The sequence below is a fragment of the Callorhinchus milii genome, unplaced genomic scaffold (assembly GCF_018977255.1).
Source record: "Callorhinchus milii isolate IMCB2004 unplaced genomic scaffold, IMCB_Cmil_1.0 Scaffold2, whole genome shotgun sequence".
Classification (NCBI taxonomy): domain Eukaryota; kingdom Metazoa; phylum Chordata; class Chondrichthyes; order Chimaeriformes; family Callorhinchidae; genus Callorhinchus; species Callorhinchus milii.
In genome coordinates, this window is record NW_024704743.1 from 33,736,643 (window position 1) to 33,759,000 (window position 22,358).

At 45.1% G+C, this 22,358-nt stretch overlaps 1 protein-coding gene across 2 annotated transcripts in view; it reads left to right on the forward strand.

The window, feature by feature from the left end:
* Nucleotides 1–22,358, forward strand: part of jarid2b (jumonji, AT rich interactive domain 2b) — a 119,115-nt gene that overhangs the window by 71,074 nt on the left and 25,683 nt on the right. For both annotated transcript variants that reach the window (XR_006084838.1, XM_007902609.2), the window contains 3 exons: nucleotides 2,234–2,469; nucleotides 11,289–12,309; nucleotides 16,589–17,076. Coding sequence is in view for 1 of the 2 variants with exons in the window: in XM_007902609.2 (XP_007900800.1) it covers nucleotides 2,234–2,469; nucleotides 11,289–12,309; nucleotides 16,589–17,076 (1,745 nt within the window). In the remaining variant the exon portion in view is untranslated. The remainder of the gene's footprint in view (nucleotides 1–2,233; nucleotides 2,470–11,288; nucleotides 12,310–16,588; nucleotides 17,077–22,358) is intronic.

The following is a 22,358-nucleotide window of genomic DNA, read 5'->3' on the forward strand; positions in this document are numbered from 1 at the left end:
TTCTCGCCTCTGAATAGACGGTTGTGGGTTATAAATTAAGTATTGATTGTGTTTGTATGGAGCCTATAGAGAGAAAGTCTATACTTTGCAGGGGCCAGATTTGGAAAGAGGAGAAGAGAGGAGAATACAGTAATCTAAAAGCATCCGATTTCCCATAAAATGCAAGGCGGTAAAAGTTAATGGAAATTGAATAGTGAAGGGCTTTATTTCAGCTTTAGTATCGAGATTTGAGACAGCACTAATGCTTATTGAGAGAGGTGAAAGTGCAGCCCACATGTGGGTCGACGAACACTGGTATGAACAAGGCAAGAAGGGCCTGAGCAGAAGAGGTAACTGTGATTAAGCTGTCTTTAAGTACAGTATGTATGTATTATTATGGAGGAAGGTAGGAGGTAAGTCTTAGAGTTCCAGTGATTGCCTGGTGTACTGTAAACTTCTAGGGCTGCAAAAAGTTTAGTTACCTTGTGAATGGATCATCTTGAGCTGCTATCTGATAATGAATTTAAGCAGAAGGTAAAAGAGGAGTCTGTAAGTAACAATGGATTGGCCATTATAAATAATCCTTGCATTTGATAACGTGCCTATAATGTTTACATGTCAAAGATGATTGCTGTTAAGTTTAGTGACTGTAACTGTAGGCAAATGCAGCTGCCAATTTGCACACAGCAGGACCCACAAATGCACATTAGATGAATGACCAATTTATCTGACAGTTTGTTGGCTACAACACTGGGAGAAACATTTTTCTCTTTTCAAGTAGTGGCATGGAACCTGCACAGACAGATATGACCTTAGTTTAGATTGATCATCGGAAGTACAGCATGTCTGGTGATGCAGCAATCTTCAATACTGCCCTGGAGTGTCAGCCTGGACTGTGGGATGGAGGCCTGACATGGCGATCAAACCCACAAATGCGATGACACGCAGTGAGAGCTCTACCAACTGAGCCAGGCCGACACCATTGCCGCAATCTGATCTCTCAGCAGTTTAGGTTGACCAGTTGTGTAGGTTTAACCGTTGAGTATGGGAAGTCTGTTGGATGGAGAGCTCAACCAGAGTCTTCATTTATGATTGCTTTCCAGATTCCCCCACCCTAAAGCTGGACAGTATGCCTGTGCAGACGACACTGGGCTCGCCTGTGACTAATCTGCCGACACTGAAGGAGAGAGTGAATCCTTCTGGAGGGGGAAAAAGGAAATTACTATTGCTTTTGTCACTTTTTAAAAAAAAATGAATATCAGTCTCTGAATTCTGTTCAGTGTACCTCTAATGGAGATTGCTTTATCTAATACCTGCATTACAGACTTATTAAGAGCACTCTCTGGCAAGCTTCCCACTGCTTGCTAGACCACTCTACCCATTAGGGCTTTGCCTTGATGGGTTAACAGGAGCTAAGTCGGAGGATTCCCTGCCCCCAGAGACTGGTTTGCCCCTCCCAAGTCCTGCCGATGAGCCAGGCCGGCTGTGCTGTCATCAGTAGTGCCCTGGAGTATAGCGGATCCTCCTGACTCAGGAACCGGACTATTGAGACGTTTTGACTCAATTCTGACATTCCGCTGCCTTAGGGCCAGCTCAGCCCCAAGGAAACCTCCCTGAACTCCCCCACCTCCAAAGGATAGTTTCCAGAATACTTATTGGGTCAAATATAATTTGCCCAAATATTAACTTACAGTAGTTTGCTTTGGGTTGAGCTTTCAGCATTTTAGCCCCTACTTTCTGCATCTCCATCCCAGAGTCCCTTCCCTTGCCTCCTTCAATGTCCGTCTTGACCATGTCTTAGATCATCTTTCCTCCTTCCACTTCCACCGCCTTTGGCCTCTCTGAATCGAACCCACCCACCCCTCCCTCCAGTTTGGATGCAGTGCTTTAGGACATCCTCTCAATGAAAAAGGCGCTATATAAATGCAATTTGTTTTTGCTTGTACCTATCTAAAGCAGCACCTGTTAGTTTTGTGCAATGCGAACAGTAAAAATACAGCTCCTATTTTTCTAGTTGGAACCGGCTGTAAAACAATATCTTGTTTATTGTGAAGGATTGGTTTATCTCTCACCTTGTGCTTATAATGGAGTTATTAAAACCTAGTGTGTTGATATGTGATGGCACTGTGTGACATTTTTCCACAGAGCCTTGTAAATGTGTCCATGACGCAGTCACTTGTTATAAATTCTACACTTTTGTTGTTCATCTGAGCTTAACGTGGGCTTCTCCTTAGCTTTTCACTCTTTTTTCCAGTTTTGAATGGTTCGGGGAAGCTGTTGAGAGAAAAGGATTCTGTCCAGAAACACAAAGGCAAAGAGGCCACACCAGGGAAGGAGAAGAACAGCGACCAAAAGGTTGAGTGTAAGAAAGAGCCATGTTCAGCAGCCAGTGCTGCTGACTCTTCTTCACAACTGGGCAGCTCAACAAAAGGCCCTGCTGCTAACAGCTCAGCTGTTACTAAACCATCTCAGGAGCTCCGAACACAACAGGTATGGAAATAAACACCCAGTCTGTTCACCCGAGACGTCTGCAGCACAGCAGACTGGAACAACTCAGGTTTTGTTGCTCCCAAAGCACCACCGTTAGTTAAGAGTTAAGCTGTTCTGTTTCATTTGGCAACTGGTCTGTTCTAGTGGCAGTCAGCGGTGCCCTTGACTTCACCAAAACTGCATTTATGATGGTTCCACAGTAGATAGGTTCACAAATGGGCCCTGGAGTATGATGTGTGACGAACCCCTAAGGTCTGTGGCAGCTCTAATCTGAGCTCCTGTGGTTATTCTTTAATATGTGCACTCAAATTCTTGGAGAGGTAGCGGCGCAAACGGCCAATGTTTTGGAGGCGAAGGAAAGCCGAGCAAGTAAGTGCAAGGTTTGGTGGATGGTCAGGGATAGAAGAAGAGCTTCCCCATCAGCTTGGCAAGGTGGAGTGAGCATCGATGTCTGATACCTGAGGATAAGAAGGTGCGAGAGTCATGCAGGAGAGCGTCTGCCATGGAGTATCTGTGTACATTAGTACTGTACGTGAGGCCCATTGGTGAAGGAATGCTCCTTTTATATTGGACCAACTGTCCTCTGCTTGACAAGGCCCCTTGTATAGTTGTGGTGGTGGGGGAAACTTGGAACTCCTTCCTTATCCGCAATACTGTCAACATGTTTGTGAAAAATTGAGGAAGGTCCTTTGTGCTCCATACTTTCCATATGGTTTTGCATTGTGTTTCCAGCACAATGTGGGAATACAGAGGGAGTGCATCTGAAGGAAATGTGTGTGCAAATGGATTCTGTACTTTATGTGAATGTGCCAATGATAAATGACACGTAACACAGACCCCACTTTAACACTGTATTTTTCAGGGAGGGAAATGGGTACAAATGTAACTTTTTTCAAGGAATATAGTGGGAGAAAATTGGGGTCTTAACCAGAAAGAAACAAACTGATGACAGAATGTCCAGTGCACTACCCAGCGTGGCGCAATAGCACACTGTGGGGTCCCTAAACCTTGGCTCTTGCCAACCTGTGCCTAATGCTGAAATTAGTTAGGCAAGATGAGTCCCTCCAGGGAGAGAGTGAACATTCCAATAAATATCTCTGTCATTTCCGTGTGTAGGCGGCATACATGGAATTCTCAGCTTGGTTTGGATATTCTTAAGCATGGTGATGGGTTTTCGCATGCGTCAGACACCCGGCTGACCAAAACAAAGCTGTCCAGATGGGAAAGATACAGGTTCAAAAGCTGGTGTGTGCTGGATTAGCTAGGCTCTATCAGGTTGGCAGTTGGGATGCTATGTTTGTCTCTGTTATCCTGGATTGAAGGGGTGGCGGAGAAATAGGCCAAGGTTTCCTGTTCCTCTTCACTGTCCAGTAGAAATATACTCCAGTAGAAGGAAAAAGCAAATTAAGATGCATGAAGATGAGGGAATAGAATTGATGGAGAAACAAAATGCAAACTATGTAGTTGGTAGAAGGATACTTGTGGCAACAATAACTGATTTCCAGATTATCAGGTTGCCATTGATAACATTTGCTATGTATGTGTAGGAAGCATTGTGTGCAGCACGTGTGCTATGTGCAAAAAATGCCTTGGATGCCACTTTGTCAATAGAGTGATGTCAGTGGTGGATCCTGCACATAGGACAGGAAGCAATGGTGGTGACCCAACAACCTGGAAGTCGGCTATTTTATCCATGTCCCTTTTAAGAATTTGGACCCAGACGCCTGAGCTAGTACAGGGTTGCCCTGTATTCAGTCTCTCCACTTACTACCACACACAATTCCACCACATTGGAAGATCCTGCCAACTTTGATCTGTGTAATATGTTGACCCACACACAACAGCCTGAAGTTTTTAAGAGGTGTCCTTGATAACAAGCGTGCATGCTCTGCGGTGCTGGCATTTATAGTGAGGAATAAATCATGGTGGAGTGTAATAGCGAGAAGTGTAACGTAAAATGATGGGTTCTCCCCATTCAGTACTGCTACACACGGGCTTTGAAGTTTCTACTGTTTTGCCTTTTAACTAACGGAGAGCTGGAACCATTTTAGTTGCAGAGAATTTGATAACCAGAGAGAAGAATAAGAAGACTACACTATTTCTTGTGCATGTGTATCCAGGATTTTTAACTTGGTTGTTCACCTATCATAGCACTACTTTGTGAAACTTCCTGCAAATACTGTAGTAACTGTAGGGATTGAAATACGTTTTATTGAAATTCTGGTTGTGGGTCTGCCAGACATGTCCACTGTACCAAATGGTTTCCTTTGTTTAAAGGTTTACTGACTCTCTCCTTTCTCTCGTTCCCTTTCTCTCCTCTTCCTCCTCCCCCATCAACCCAACTTTTTTGATACAAGAGGCCTCTGTTAGAGCATTGCAGCATATGGCTTCACTTTGTGCAGCTTGAGAAACGACCTCATCTTTTACAGGCATATATAATGTGTGGTTCTAAATTGAGCCACTCGTTCTAACATGGGGACGGACGGACGGACGTGTGTGGGTGGATGGGTGGTTGGGGAGGGTGGGAAAAGGAGGAGAAAAGAGAAGAAATGATTCGGAGCACGCTAGTTGTGGTCGTATGGGGAAGGGATTGTCTGATGACTCAGTGGAACGGAGCCACTGCCAGTGTGGAACTGAGCCGTACAGACCAGGAAGGCTGTCCGTGGCTCACAGCCTGCGTGGGACCACAAATGAGGAACGGCCGTCTAGGCAGCTGACGTACATGTGAACCGTACGCCACAGTGAGTCAGTGCTTCTAGTGGGGGAGGAAGGAATTGGAGGGGGGACAAAATAGTTTTGCCACACATCAAATTCTCTCTGGAACATGCATCTCAAATGAGTAAGACTGAACGGCAGTTTGAACATGCAGCTGCAGCATTGTACACAGCGAGGCTGCAGACCGTGAAGTGACCTTTTTGCAGAAGTGATTTTTTTAAAGTTTCATTTGCTGATAAGGAGGGGAGTGTTTTGTGCTGAAATGTTTTTAGGCTAACAGAATAAAATGTACCCTGAAACCAGATTTGTTTTTGTTGCTCACTGGTTATCTCGAACTACTTAGGAGATGTTCACTGGGTTTATTTGCATGTTAACATGAATTTTAAGGACACCACTGGTCAGAAATTCCACCTGTGTTCGTAAATACACATTAATTATAAGCCTTTTTTGGGTAAGTTAATTTAGTAAGAATTACAGAATAGCAGCTTCAATTTGAGACTGAATTCAACAATCTTGCTACATTCTGGTTGCTCTGAAATGCTGCATAAATAGAGCATCTAGAGCCAGGTGGAACTTCTCTCTGCACATGTGCAGAATAATAGAGGAACTATTCATGAGTGGCTGTCTTTGCCATGGAAATGACTGCTCTACAACTTGTCCTTTGGATGCGATGCCAAACCGAGACCTCCTGCCTGTTCAGGTGGACATTAAGGATTCCATGGCACTATTTGAAAAGAGAAGGGAATTTCACCCAGTGTCCTGGCCACTGATGCTCCAACTAAAATAGGTCATTCACTTCATTGGCTGTTCGTGGGACATTGCTGTATGCAAACTGCCTGTTATGTTGGCCTACAAGTACAGTCACTGCACATTACAGTATATCCTGTAAAGTATTTTAAGATGTCGTCCCGACGTGAAAGGCTCCATATCAAACGTAAGGATTATGTATGTCATATATAGACTTGGTGGTATTTTCCGGAACCTTGGACCCTGAAGGGTGACTGTTGAATGGTTATTGAGCTCCGTTGTGTTGTGGCCCAGGGTATTTTAGAGCACAGCAGAGCTGCAGGTGGATTGTGGGCCCTATTAAACAGCCTGGATTGCAGCAATCCCACTGCTGGCTCTCAAAGAACAGGATTACACTCAAAACTGGTGTCTGTGAGCCAGCTTGCAAACTGCTGCAGATCAAATTGTTCTGAGTTCAATGGCGTGGAAATGATTGCTCTGCGGCTCGGCACTGCGTGGGGGCAGCATGAAAGGCTTGAGGATAAACCCTTTTCTTCTAGTACAAGATATGAGAATCGACTCTGCCAATTATCTGGGCTTCAATAAACTTATGGCGCAAAACTTGAGAGCTTCTTGTTTAATGCGTCATTATCTGCAACAAAACCTATATGCCTCAGTAACCTCCCAGATGAATAGGCCACCCATTACTCTCTGAAAATATCCCTCTTGTGGGCAGCCTGAAAGAGCTGGTATGTCATGCTTTCAGCTGAGCTTTTGTCACAGACTGAACAAAGGTACAAAGCACCAACTATCTTTTTTTGCTGAAACATCTGTAGCAATGTGGTGAGGAACCTCTTAAAACAGGGCACTTCCTGACTTGAACTGGAACGGACAGCATTGTTTTTCATAGCTGCTCATTTCAGGCAGAGGTGGACAGGGGTTTTTAACTCATTTGGAGTGAGTGAAAGCTGAATCAGAATTGCTGGTTCAAAAGTGCCATTTTGGGGTTAAATAACTGAGCACAGAGATGTATTTGCTTATTCTGTTTTTTTCCTAAAAGAAAAAGTTAAGTCGATTCAGTTCATGATTTATCTTTCCTTTTTTTAAACAAGTGTATTGCAGTAGCACATATTCCATGTCCCTTCAGAACAGCTTTGCTTTTGTTAACGTTGTTCCCCTGCCAGCCCTGTGTAGGTGCGGCATTCTGAAGCTTCCCTCCAAAGCCTTGTCTTCCTGCACAACGAACCATGTATAGCAGCAAGCCTGTGAGAACTTCAATAGTGAGGTGACTTCTCATACACTCCCTTCCAAGTGGCACCATCTTAGATTCATACTCTGCATTTTGTTGATTGAATTTCAAATCAGTTCATTCCCTCGCACCTCCCTACCTATCCAACCTGCTTACACCCCGACTCCACCAACTGCTGCCTCCGATCGGCTGGCCCCAGCCTCCTATTTGTCCCTCGTGCCCTCCGTTCTACCATCAGTGGCTGTTTCCTCAGCCACTACGTCCCCAAAACTCTGGAACTCTCTCTCCCTGCCTTGCCCTCTCCCTACCCACCTTTAAATCCCGCCTAAAGACCTTCCTTTTTGATCGTGCTTACGGTTACCTCCCTCTCCCCTTGGCTCGTTGTCAGACTCCGCCCCTGTGTAGTGCTCCGGGACACCACCCTGCATGAAGATTGCTATATAAAGCAAGTTGTTGAATTGATTTTAACTAGGTTGGTGGTGGCAGGGAAGGGAAAGGTTTCAACTGGGCTCTAATATATGGGTATTTCTAATTTGACCCAGAAAGAAGGTCTCCTCTGGTAACCAGAATTCCATCAAGTCATTCCATGGGAATATTGTTCAGGATGTAGATTGTGGTCAGCATGAAATTCCTATGGACCAACCTAATATGGAGTTCCCACTTTGCTATTCCCACCTTTGGTGGTAGTAATAAATAATAAATAATAATTGCATTTGATATATCCTTTTACTACAGGAGGACATCTCAAAAGTGCTATACAGGAATCACTGTAAAGTATAGCAACTGCACTTTTGAAGGCAAACATGTGTCCAGTATTGTCCCACACATGGCTATGAAGCAAATGACCAATTTTATCTGGAGGATTGTTTGCTAGGATACTTGTAGGGGGAAAACTCCCTTTTCTTTTGAAATAGTGGCCATCGGATCTTAACGTCCACCTCAACAGGCAGATGGGACCTCGGTTTAATGTTTCATCTGAAAGACAGCACCCCTGGTACAGTGCAGTAGTTCCCCTAGCATTGTATTGCAGTGTCAGCCTAGAGACTAATCGAGTTCAAAATCTTGATGCGAGGCTGAAACCCACAACCTTCTGACTCAGATGTGAGAATGCTACCAACTGAGCCAGGCTGACACATCATTAAGGTCACACACCAAATCAGTGAAGATTTATTTCCTCAATCACATAGAAGCCACAGCCTCTGACTCAGTTGGTGAGCTGGATATTCGACCCCTTCTTCTAATGTCCTGGGCAGACGATACGTGAAAAGTGTATTTGAATACTGTCTGTGTCACTATGATGTTCCTTGTGGTTCAATAGTGAAATGTTTTTGGTCCACCAGGTGTCTGACATATGCAGAAACTCATCACCATGCTTAAGATTATGTCTGGAATATTTGTGCACTCTCTCCCTGGAGGGATGGATGCATCCTATGTACCTAATTCCAGAAAATATTAAGTACGGTTTGCTTAGGGACCCCAGAGAGTGCATTAGGGTACTGCTCGAGTCTAACCAGCTAAAACTGCATAGCTAGTCATGGATAGCACGATCTGGCAAGCTTTCCTACTGCTTGTCCAGGTAGGAACACTCTTTCTGTCAGACTTTGGATTGTAGAGTTGGAGGATTCCCTGCCGCTCCAAGTCCTGTCGATGAGCCAGGCTGGCTCGGCTGTCATCAGCAGTGCCCTGGAGTACTATGGTACTTCACTGGCTCAGGAACTGAACTAACGAAACTGCCATAGAGGGTTGATTCCATTCTGACATTCAGTTGCCAAATGTGTCACCTTGGAGCCAGTTCAGTTCCAAGGAGACCCTCTTAATTGATGTTCATTGTGTTAAATGATCCATGAAGAATGATCACTTGTGATGAGCTGCTAGGTTTGCTCAGTGACTGTGAGGCAATAGCTTGACTCAGCGTCTCCAAGAGAGGAGGAGGAGGGAGGTGATGTCTTGTTTTTTGTGTGGGTCAGGAAGCCAGAGCCAGCTGTCTCCAATCGGCTGGCGCCAGCCTCCTATTTGTCTCTTGTTCACTTCGCTCCACCATAAGCAGCCAGTATGCCCCAAAACTTTGGAACTCGCTCTCAATTCCTCCGCCTTACCCCCTCCTTCCCCATTTGCAGTGCCTTCCTCTTCGACCGTGCCTACAGTCACCTCCCCCTGGCTCAGTGTTGGGGTCCGCCATTATTCAGTGCTTAGATCCAACCCCCATGAAAGGCGCAAGTTGTTGTTTGGGAGAATAATTCTTTACTGAGTTGGTGTGGAACTTTAATGATCTCAAGTCAAAACAATCTTTTTTAACAGCTTTGTTCAATGATCCTTGTTTTATTTTAACTGCAGAGGTGGAAACTTAAAGTTATTTTAAGGGTAGTTTTCAAAATTTTCAGATCTTGGAAATTTCTAAAATTACTGTGTTGATTTGTTGGTTTAAAAGCAGGTGGTTGGTAGTTCTATGACTCCCTCTAGTGGAATTGGAAAGGAACATGGAGAGGTTCAGTCTGAAGTAACTTTTCCTTGATTATCCCATAATCAGGTCCATTTTTATCTTTAAAATTCAAGATCACACAGAATTGTGACCAACTCTGAAATTTGGTCTTCGTGTGAAAGTATTTAAGAACCACAGTAAAAACTGCTTCAAATTAAGACTTTGGAATATAAGAATTTTTCACAATTCTGCACAATCCTAAATGTTAAGACAAAATAATCTTAAAAGGCTAAGGAACCTTTTGAGAAACAAAACATTTGATGCTCTAAGAGTAGTGGCTCATACACCCTCTGTATGGTAGATTCTGCTAATCTATGCTTTTATTAGTGTTTCCTTTGTAGACAATGCTGTCGAAAATGGAAAGCATTTGTGTTACAGATTTAGATTACGTGAAGTTTCCCAGCCTCAGTTGTTGGAAGACTTAATATATTGGCTGTTTCCTTATCCTGGGAAGTACTGTGATTGTCTTTTTTTTCCGCTGTAATTTGAAAGTTCTCATTCCCCCCACCCCAAGTTTTCCTCAAGATAATTCCAGGAATTTCGCTCTGCTTCTGGGACCGAGTTGCTTTAGAAAGCATTTCCACTTTGACCTGGTGGCTAGAGCCAGCTTGCCTGTATTGTCTCACTAGCAGGAGGGAGGGAGAAACCGATGGCTGGGGGAAAAAAGAGGGCTGTCAATAGTTTTCTTACTCTTTCCCACAATAGCACTGAAGTGGGTTGAAGACTATTTGCCAGCACTGTGGCTCCTCTTCTTAACTGATGACATCTGTTGTGGAGACAGAGAGGGGCTTTTCATATTTTATGTAGAAACAATTCCGGTTGTGACTTGTGTGCTTAAAATAGTTTGCTCTCTCCCCCCCCCCCCCCCACCACCCCCATAAAAATGATTTTGCAGTGAGTGAAAGAAAGCCACAGCACTGAATTCATGGTAAATCGACCCCATTGCTGAACGAGGGGGAGGTTTGTGAGGCCAGTCCCATACCTTGTTCTGGCTGTTCCTAATTCTGCTTTTGTTGCTTTCAGCATTTACAGTGGCAGGAAAGCAACGTCAGAAGTCGTGTCTGGTGCTCCCTGACCCTTGGACACCCACCAACAAACTGGGTTTCCTTTTAAGTCTGCTCTTGGAGTAACATTTATAGCAGCGAGGGGAAGCCGAATCCCACTCTTCATTCGGCTCCTGTTTGCTGCTGTAAAAGGGCCTCTTTATAAAACCTAGGAGGGCTCTTTGTGGTGGAGAGCACATTGGGGACCAGTGTGGCCCTGCAGCAGGACACTGGGTACCATCCAGGCTTGTCACATCAGTAGGCATGTGGAGAGGGCAGCCTGCTGTGGGGAGGGAGGTGGTGTTGGGATGTGTGTGTGTCCTTCCGTGGAGAACAGACCTATCCTATCGGGTGTTGTGGGGAGGATAAACCTGTCCAACGGGGGGTTTGGTGGAGAGGACAGACATGTCCATTGGAGGAGCTATGCAGAGAACAGAAGTGGGGAGAGGGAGAAATTACTTTAGGCTGCGCTTACTTGGTTTTGCAAAGGTGTGTGACAAGAAGCCTGTGCTACAAAAAGTTTTCTTTCTTACTTTTATTGGTATTCAATATGATGCTTGTTACAGGAACGACGAGGGTATTGACACGTGGTTTTACTCTCTTGCAGGTTACAAAGGGGGCAAATGGAATCGGCCAGGCTGTGTCATCAGGCGCGAATGCATCCAGTGCCAAAAAGAATCGGGAGGTCCGACCTTCACCGTCCAAAACTGTGAAGTACACTGCAACAGTGACAAAGGGAAACGTTACATACACCAAAGCCAAGAAGGAATTGGTCAAGGAAACCAAACCGAACCATGTCAAATCGAGTGCAGCTGTTAACCATTCAATCTCAGGGAAAAGTGAACATAGCAATGCAAAATCACGAAAGCCGGTGCTATCCAACGCGGCGTCCAACTTGAACGGCCCCGCCGCCAGCTGTGTCAAACTCAATGGGAAGGTGAACGGGAAAGCGCCCACTAGGGTTGAAGTCCGGGATGTTAAGGAAGGACTGCGGACCTCCAAGCGGAGGCACGAGGAGGTCAACCACGTAGCGAAAGCCCAATCGCCTTCAAAGAGAGTCAAAGTTAGCACGTGTACAGCGGGCGGTAAGGACAGAAGAGCGAGCGCAAAAGAAAAGACTCTGCCTAATGGGCGAATAAAATGTGAAACGCCAGTGAAAAACAGCGAACGACAGAGGCTTAGGAAGGCATCATTGGGTAAGAACAGCCCAACCAAACAAGCACAGAGCAAATTGGAAAGTGCCTCCAGTGAAAATAGTTCTACCTCAGCCACCGAGTCCTCGCACAAGCCACAAGACTCTTCACTAAAGCAGGAGAGGGGCAGCAAGGTTGGCATGGCACTAGTTGGAGAAATCCCAGTTCTCAGGCCCACCCAGAAGGAGTTTCATGACCCATTAGCTTATGTGGAATCTGTCAGAACTCAGGTGGAGAAGTATGGGATGTGCCGGGTGATTCCTGCCTCTGACTGGAGGCCCGAGTGCAAACTCAATGATGAGATGCGGTTTGTGACTCAGATTCAGCACGTTCACAAGCTGGGCAGACGCTGGGGCCCCAACGTGCAACGACTAGCCTGCATCAAGAAACACCTCAGATCTCAGGGCATTACTATTGATGAGCCCCCACTCATAGGTAAGGCAACTGCTCACAGCACAGGGCAGTGCGCGCATTGAAACACTTTGTGAATGTACTTTGTATGTATGTGTGTGTGTACTTTTTCCTACGTACAGCGTAACACATATTTAGTATGTGCAAAAGTAAGTGTTTGTGTAATGTAACGTGCTTTGTGCGTGTAATAGAATGCACTTTTGCACCCGCAATCTAGTGTGTTCTTTGCGTGTTCAATGTAGCACAGGCGACGTTAAGATTTCTTAAGGCAAAGGTTTATGTATTCGGTTGAAAAATGTGCACGTCAGACCTTTCCTATTAATAGATCTCTTTCCTAGATAGGAATGAATTGCCAGGAGTCTTAAGTTATTCAGGTATAAAAACATTGACTATAAACAGAGACCAAACAAATTCCAAAGTTAGGCAACAGCTGGACTGTTCACAAGTGGGCTTGGAAGAAGGAGGTAACTTTGCATCTAAGGTTCCTGAAGCTTCCCATTCTGTTCTAGATTAATGCATACATAATTAATTGGTATCAACATCTCCATTATTGTAGCGTGTGACTACCAGGATGGTGGAAGACGAACTAGAAGGATATTGTTTTTTTCCTCCAGCAATTCCCATGTTCTTAAGTGGTGGTGGTTTGGCCATTCAGAGAATGGTGATCAGGACATTAAACTGGACTGATCCTAGAGAATAAGGAGAACTGTGTGGGAAGCTGCAGGGAACTAGAGGAAAGGGCTAGATAGGAGACAGGAGTAAGTTGGGAAGATTCTTATTTGATCGTTGACTGTTGTAGGGGGAGGGACAGGAGTGAGAGAACCATGTGGTAACATTGAGAAGTAGAAGGAACATATCCACCTAAAGTCTGTTCAGCATGTGAAGTGAGAAGTTAGATCTGCTATGTTGTTAGTCTTCTTTCCTGCCTTTTTCTCTCTCTCTCTCTTTGGTGTGCTCTCTCTCTCTCTCTCTCGCACGCGCTCTCTCAAGCCTGGGCCACTACAGTAATGACATTCTGCACAGAAAGAGGCTAAGGGAGAGAGGACAGCAAAGAATAAGACCCCAAATGTAAGCATGGTGGCAATAATGAAGCTGGCAAGTTGTGGCATGACTTGCTTTCTCAGCTCCATTAAAATTAGGAAGTCTGTGCCTGTTTTTCAGTTGGTGTTTTAATCCTGATTGTGATGGCTCTCCCTTTTTGATCGGTCACTGCTCTCCCAGGGCCAGCTTTCCTGAATGACAGTATGCTGCCAACACAGTATTGCATAGTATTGCTCTACTAACAATGTACTTAGAAGGCAAAATACATTGGTCTGCAATTGGATCTTAGTCAGTCGGGGTGGGAGGAAAGAAGAGAGAGAAAAGAAGGGATTAATACATTTTTGATCTTGAATTCTCATGGCACAGACCCATAGCTATACTGATGGAAAATGAAGTCACCATTAGATCATGACAGGCTGTTTCAACTTGTCCAGAATAGTAAAACCAGAGGACACGACCTGCGATTGAAGTGGGATAAGTTCAGAACAACTCCATGCAAACACTATTTCAGTGAATGAATAGTGAACCTGGGGAACAGGCTCTCTAGGGAGACAGTTGAAGCAGGAAGTGTTGATTCTTTCAAACGCAGATTAGTTAATTTTCTTTTAGGAAATAACATTATGGGATATAGTACATAGGTAGTTTGGGACATATGTGCTTGCGACTGCCAGGAAGGCAGAAAGCGAACTAGGTGGACCTTGGTCTATTTTCGTCTAGCATTTCTTATGTTTCTCAGTACAGTGACGAAAAAGGGACCTGATTGCAACCATGATTAAAATACCAATTGATATCTTCCAACCACATTGAACTGAGAAACCAAATCTCACAGCAGCTTGTCAGCTTCAGTGTTTAAATCACAGGTCTTTTGCTCTTTGTCGTCCTGATGTGTGGAGTTTATAGTGTAGGCCTACATTTCAGTGGGGTGTTGGGGGAATGCTGCATTGTCAAGACGAAGCATTAAACCGAGGTCCCATCTGCCGAGACGCTATTTGAAATTGGAAAGGAATTTTTTCGGATGTCTTGGGCAGTAAACCTCCAGATAAACTTGCTCATTCATTTTGTGGATGTTTGTGGGACATTACTGTGGGCAGAACAGCTATCGCATTGGTGACAACAAACATTTGCAGTTGACAGTAACTACTGTAAAGTGTTTTGAGGTGTGTTGATATATTACAGGTTTCTTCTCTCTTGCACGTTATTTCCAAGTTTCCAGGCTCTTGATGTACTCACCTGATCAGCTATTTCAGGGTTTAGTCAGTGTAGAGGCTTATTGCACTTTCCCTTCACCTCTAGCACCTGAGTTTCCAGTGTTGTCTAAAGCACACAGCACGGGCACTGTTTGAAAGTGATCACGTGCTATATATGTAGTTATAATAACATTCAGTTGGCACTTCATTGTCGCTGCCAAGTTTTAGGTTGGACTGAATCCAGCCTTCACTGCACTCCAGAGCCTTTCCCTTGTCCTGCTCTGTAAGCTCCCCTCTAGCTGTTGTACCTGTGACCTGTGCATATCTAGTTTCATTCCAGTGTAAGCCGGGCTTCTCTCTCACTTGTCTGCGGGAGACCGGTGATTGAAACTATCTCTGTAGTTCTTGTATCTCACAATGTTTCATGTGTAAATCTAAAAAATGATTCTTGATGCACTATTTGCCTGGAATCCACTTACCTGGGTATTTCTCCACACTCACTCCCTCCTTTGGCTCAGGTCAGCTGACTCAGCACAGACTGTAGGATTCAAACCTGTGACTTTCCTCTATTTCTATCATATAATCAATGTTTCTGCTCTTAATTCCCACAGGAAATAAAATATCAATTGGAATATTCCTCCTTGAACAACACATCGGGCCATCTACTTTCTCGCTCTCTCTATCCTTCTTCCCACTTTCCCCCTCCCCACAAAATGTTTGCTCTATTCCTCTTTCCCACCCATTTTCACTGTATGAGTGTTCTTTTTCAGGCATACCTTTTGCAAGAGGTTTCTCTAAAGCAAGTGGGGGTATGACACTGCCTAATTAGATGCCTTACTAACCACGTTTCAAGGTTAAAGTTGCACAACTAATCATAGTTCTATATCACCTTTGTGACACTATCAATTGCTGAGCTTTCAGATCTGATGTCCCTAACATCCGAAACACCCTCCCTCTATCCCTTTGTCTCCCCCATCTGTCTGTCATGTCTCCAAACCTACCTCTTTGAACATGGTTATTGCCAACCCTTCTTTTGCCCAGCATCCCTCCCTGTCTTTGTAAAGCACCATTAGGCTAAGTGAATGGAGGTATATAAAAGCAATTTATAAATGGGGTGGGGTCCAGGAGAGGGGATTTGGGAGTGTGGTGGTTGGGGCGTGAGGGTGGGGGCAGGGTTCAGGTTTCTCTCCCCTGTTCATGTGCCACCTTTGGTGTCTCTTACTTTTCCTTCTGATAGTGGTGCTGCAGAAGCTGGAGAGCAGACTTTGTGTGTTGCTTTGCTGTGAGGGTAATGGAACATTTCATTGGGCGGTGGGGAGGACATGAACAAATGGAGAGCAGAAATGCACCAGGGATTAAATAATGATGACCAGGGGGAAACGGCAGGCAGTTGTGAAGTCTCTGGACACATCTGCCTCGTGCAGACGTCTCGAGTTTTGCTCACATAATCCGCTGGACTGTGTTACTGCTCTGTAACCTCTTGATAGGCATGGGATACTCAGGGGGTTCTCTGGAGAAGCGTACGTGTTTTGAAAGCATTTACAAAAAGAACGTTTATTATGCTCAGTGGTTCAAAGAGCAATGGTGCACACTGCTATCTGCTGCTCTGTTTTTTTTCCTATTTCTCCTCCTTATGCCTATGCTGTACCCTCGAGACCTGGTCTCCACAAACCAGCGTTCACCAGAGACTGCTTTCATTCCGTGACTATGATTGAACCTCTTCATTACTTTCAGATTATAATATAAAACGGCGACTCTTGGCAATACAGCCCACACTGTATTAAAAAAAGAAAAACTCTTAGGCGTGTCTTGTGAGAAACCATTCTGTTCATTTGTGATCAGACAATAACAGTGACTGTTAAAACGGAGAGACTGTAATTGCTGCTATCGGTGATGTAAGTGGAAAGTTACCAGTGGGGGGAAGGGCATTGATTTGGTACTGAGTTATATATTGTTTAATTAACGGGAGATATATTCCCCTCCCGTGCCCTACTGTTGCAAACCCAATTGCATCAGTGTGACTGCGCTGCGGGTGATGTTGAGCTGGAGGTAACTGATGTGCTGCTCTGTTCTAGGAGGATGTGAGCTGGATTTGGCCCGATTTTATCAGCTGATTAATGACATGGGTGGCATGCAGCAAGTGACTGACCTCAAGAAGTGGAATAAACTGGCAGACATGCTGCGAATCCCTAAATCTGCACAGGACAGGCTGGCAAAGTTACAAGAGGCCTATTGCCAGTACCTGCTCTCCTATGACTCCCTCTCCCAGGAAGAGCACAAGAAGCTGGAGAAGGAGGTGCTGACGGAAAAAGAGAGCCTGGAGAAGAAGAAAGGGCCTTTGGAAGCTCACTCAGACAACACGTGCAGGTCTCAGTCTCTGCCCAGGTTTGAGCCCAAAAACGGGCTGGTGAATGGTGTGGTGCATAAAAATGGCTTCCGGAATAAGCTGAAAGAAATAGATACTGAACTGAAAACAGGCAGGCGACGACTGTTTGCTCAGGAAAAGAAAGAGAGTCAAGATCAGAGTGGGGTTCTCGGTGATTTGTACAAGTGTGTATATAAGGTACGTTCATTCAGCTCAACTCTGTATAAAACGCACAGTAGAATCCTGGTAACTTGTTATTCCAGGGAATAAGGGCTCAGTATAAACTCAAGTTGCTCTTGTCCTCCGGGACCTTGCTCAAGTCGTTGTGCAGTCAGTGTTTGGGGTGGGGTTACCTGTCAGCAGCTACTCCTCACCTGCGGGTGATGTTGAGCTGGAGTTGTGGAGGTACCCAGGAGGAGGTGCTGACAAGGAGCAGGAACCTGATTGCTACTTTCTCTCACTAACCCTGGGAACACCAGGGACAGTTTACTCTCCTTACGGCTGCCCTTTCTTTGTTTTAAGCATTCTTGATTGTTCAATGTACAGACCAGTGAATACAGATTGGAGACACGTGGAGTCCTGCCAGACATCATCAACTTCTCCCTGTCATCTGGCACTGTTCCTATCCCCCTCAAAACAGCCACGATCACCCCCACCTTGAAGAAACCTTCCCTTGACCCATCACAGCTATCCAGCTACCAACCCATCTCCCACCTCCCATTTCTGTCTACGGTCCTTGAGAGAGCTGTTGCCTCCCAGCTTCGCTCTTTCCTCTCCTCACACTCCCTCCATGAGCCCCTCCAATCGGATTTCCGTGCTGCCCACAGCATGGAAACTGCTCTAGTCAAGGTCACAAATGACATCCTGACCATGTGTGACCAGGGCTCTCTCGTCCTCCTCGATCCCTCCGCCGCCTTTGATAGTGTGGACCACTCAATCCTCCTCCTCCGCCTCTCCTCCCACCTCAATCTTGACTGGTTCAGGTCCTACCTTTCACACCGCCTCCACCTTGTCTCTGCAAATGGCTTCTCCTCCAGCCCCCGCACTGTCTCGTGCAGCGTTCCTCAGGGCTCTGTCCTTGGTCCACTCCTCTTCACCCTCTACATGCTCCCCTTGCTGACATCATCTGCAGACATGGGGTAAATTTCTACATGTATGCGGATGACACCCAACTCTATTTCTCTGCCTCCACCTTCAACTCCAGGACTACTGGCGTCCTGACTGACTGCCTGTCTGACATCAAGTCCTGGACGAGGGACAACTTTCTCCAACTGAACGTCAGCAGGACCGAGGCCCTCCTGATTGGCTCGCGCCAGCACTTCCGCACCTCAGGCGCTGGTAGCATCAGCCTCCACGGCTGCACATTCAACCTCACTAAGCCAGTCAGGAACCTGGCTGTCTTGTTTGACCCTGAACTGCCCTTTCTCCCCCACATCCGCGCCATTACCGGCACTGCCTACCATTGCCTGACTCCGCCACTGCCTCACCCCTCAGGCTGCCAAAACCCTCACCCGCACATTGGTCACATCAAGGCTCGATTATGGAAACTGCCTCCTCATCGGCCTTCCCAACTCTTCCTTTCCCAAGCTGCAGATCATCCTAAACTCTGCAGCTCATGTACTCTCACGCACCAGACTCTGTGACTCTATCACTCCCACCCTCGCCCGACTCCACTGGCTCCCCATCCCTCAGAGGATCGAATTCAAGATCCTCGTCCTCACTTTCAAGGCCATTCATGGCCTTGCCCCCTCCTACCTCTCTGACCTGCTGACTCCCTACCAACCTGCCCGTTCCCTCCGTTCAGCAGGCTCCGGTCTGCTCCGTCTCCTGCCCGACCTGCCCTACCATTGGTGGCCGGGCTTTTAGCCTCTCTGCCCCCACACTCTGGAACTCCATCCCATGGTCCCTTTACCTCACTTCCTCCCTTGCCTCCTTCAAGGCCAGTCTCAAGACCCTCCTCTTCGATCGTACCTTTGGTCGTCCTCCCAGCTCTCTGCCTTTCCTCGCCCCTAAGGCGCTCTATAACTTTAATATTTTGTTGTTGTTGTTCAGTGGTTAGAGAACTCGCCTCGCAAGCGAGAGACCTAGGTTCTATTCCCGGCAGGACGAAATGTTAGGCAAGTTTCCTTACTCCACACACCTCTGTTTACCTAGTAGTAAGCAGGAACCCGGTTGTTAGTTGATTGACGGACCGGTTTTCCGGGGATAATAATCCTTAAAAAAAAAGTAATAATTTGGTCACTCAATCCATGACTGTTTGTGAGACACTGCTGTACGCAAACTGCGCGTTTTTCCCACAAGTATACAGATAATTCATTGTACAGTATATTCTTTGAAGCGCTTTGAGACATCTAGAAGACGTGAGAAGCGCTATATCAAATGCAAGAATTATTATTATTATTTGGGCAATGTTCATTTTTTTTTTGTTTTCAAGTTCTGCACTGCTAATGACTGATGAAAAGAAGTCTACAGAAAGGGTTTTGAGGATTTGTTTAAAAAAAAATCTTTGGCTAAGGATGTCATTAGTCATATGTGTCTTTCCACAAGTTGTTCAATGCAACAAACAAAGAGATTTATGTATGAGCCAGTCTAACATATTTATATTTTTACTTGTGGATCAGATAAAGCACCAATTTGTCCATGATCTGTTAGTCACAGAGGCTTGCAAAACTGCAATGTTGTCAGCTCTGAGGTTGTGTGAGGTCGGCTACAGCAAATGGCACCCATTAACACGCTAGTTAATGTTATCTATGTAAAACATGTGGCATGATGTACAGTATTATGTTGGCAGCAGAATAATATTTCAGGTTATCTTGTCTCAATTCCATTGCAGACTTCAGTATATATGTCGATGTGGTGTCAAATATGATGTGTAATAGTGAAGGACTTGATGGTGTTCATGTATTGTTCAAAAGGTCGAACTTAATAGCATTAATGTTGTTGGGGGTATTTTGCCAGATGAAATGCGTGTGCAGGTTCATGAACTAGAATTGCTCATGTGTTGGGAAACCAGGCTTGATGCGTTGATGCATTATGCTTCTTAGGAAAGCTGCTCCCGAACCCACGTGCTGCTTTCAGTTGTAATTTTTTTCCCTTTCACTGTTGGCCATTGCAGATAAGGTATAAAATATGCAGAAGAGATAGTTAAAGATCAAGTGATGTGTGCATGTTGTATACTGCACCAATAAATGATGTTTCACTGGGTTCATTCTGCAGGATAAAATGGCCATAATTCATGAGTGGGGCAAGAGGTCTGTCTCAGGAGTGACTCAAACACAGTAATTATGTTATTACTGCAATGCTGTCTTCTCTAGAAAGGAATTATGATTATTTTTTAAAATAATTTGCCAGTCTTTCACTGTGGACTGTGTAAGCATTCAGGTCCCGGTGATCATGTACAAGGCAAGGATGGGCTACCTTGCAATTATCTGCTAAATGCTCTGTGTTTATCACTGCATCACACAACAACTCGTTGATACTTTCATGTGCAGAAAGATTATTTGCGATTCCGAATGAGTCTGTTTGTGCTCCGGTGCTGTGTGACTAACAATGCTCACAGAGTGAACTCTTCTTTGCATATAGCAATATAATGTGGACAGACTAGAGTCTGGTTGAAGCTGTTACCATTTAATTTACTAAATCTGAATTGAACCAAGCAACTCTTAATTCGCTATAAAACACAATATCCAAAGCAACTCAAAAATAATGATAAACCTTGCATTTGATTAGGCGCCTTGGAACGTCCTCCCGACGTGAAATGTAATTTTGTTGTTGTAGTGCCTTATCACGTCTTCGAGACGTCTCAAAGCACTTCACAGATATACTGTAAAATGAATTGATTGTATATTTTGTTTGCAAAATACGGCAGGCAATTGTGCCGAGCAGTGTACCACAAACAGTCATGGATTGAGAGTCACCAAATTATTTCTATTTATTTTATTATTTATCTATTTATAGTCTGTTGTTGGTGTGGCTTAAAGATACATTTGAAAACGTACCCCAAATATTCGCATTGAAGTTGCAGGGCCGTTTGTAAATATTACTGCAAGAGTTACCCAGAAAGACTACCGCTGACATCCAGCGTAATGTCAAACAATATCAATTGTGAGGTTTCAATTATATAGGATCATATAGGAATCGGCAGTAATGCCCTGACATGTCAAGAGGTTATAGGGCAATAAATGCAATGCTATGTTTTATAGTTTCAAAGCTGGTACGATTCCTGACTGTGTAGTTAGATAAGCTTCTTAATTCAAACTGTTACATGCTACATTTTATTAAAGTTTGTGGGTTGATCACAAGCTCAGTTGTAAAACTTGATTCCAGTCTCTGTAGATGGACAGTTTTTTGGAGTTGCAAATGACCCACCCATTTGCAAAGTCCAGGATCAAACAGTGAGGTGGATTTGTGGTAAACATAGCTGTAGGGAGGAAGGGCTCCAGCCTACACTGACCTGTCGCTCAGCACCCTGGAGGCAGAGTCGGCCTCATAATAGGAATGTCTTATTTGCTACCTCCCTCACTTGAGGGGATTAAGGGGCTGATGCTGAATAAGCCTGGTGCGCGGCATTATAACTGAACGTCAAGAACATCGAGGATGGAAAGCATTGCTGTCCACCTTGATCGATATGCAGAGGAAAGCAGCTGCTGCTCAAGCTCCACACTCCCAACTGGTAGAAACATCGCTCAATGGGTAGGGATGTGTGTCCGAGCTGTGGGCAGGAAGGTGATGGCGTTCCTGGTATCTGGCATCCACTTTGTGAGGGTAAAAGACCAACTATCTTCCTGGTTCCACTATAATAATAATAATAATCCTTGCATTTGATATAGCGCTTTTCACGTCGGGAGGACGTCCCAAAGCGCTTCACAGAACACACTGTAAAATGAATTGACTGTATATTTGTGGACGAACGCAGCAGCCAATTGTGCACAGCACTGTCCCACAAACAGTCGTAGATTGAAAATGACTAATTTATTATTGTTTTTTGTTTTGGAGGGATTATTATCAGGCTCTGTGTGGAGTAAGGAAACTTGCCCAAGGTTTCGCCCTGACCTGCCTGGAATTGAACTCAGGTCTCTCGCTTGCAAATCGAGTGCTCTAACCACTGAGCTACAGGATTCCACAGTAGATGGCCTTTAAGATACTCCTCCTGTTTCTTTTTTCCTACCTCCCACTTAGGGCTCCCATGCTTAGCTCAGGTGCCCAATCAAGCACTTTGAGACGTCCTCCCGATGTGCTCTTTGCACTGCATCTAGTACCCGGGCAGCCAGCCCTTTTGTAGCTGCAATCGGAACAGTACACCGTATGCCCAGTCAAACCAAGCCTGGTGCAACCTAACCATATGGCTTGACCAGGATTTGGGGGGACTCTGAATTCACCAGTGTGGCAGTGTAAGCCTGCATTCTGTTCCCTTGTTTATTGCTGCCTCGCACATTTGGGCATAGTTCATGCAGAACCACCGAACACCCTTAGGTCAAACC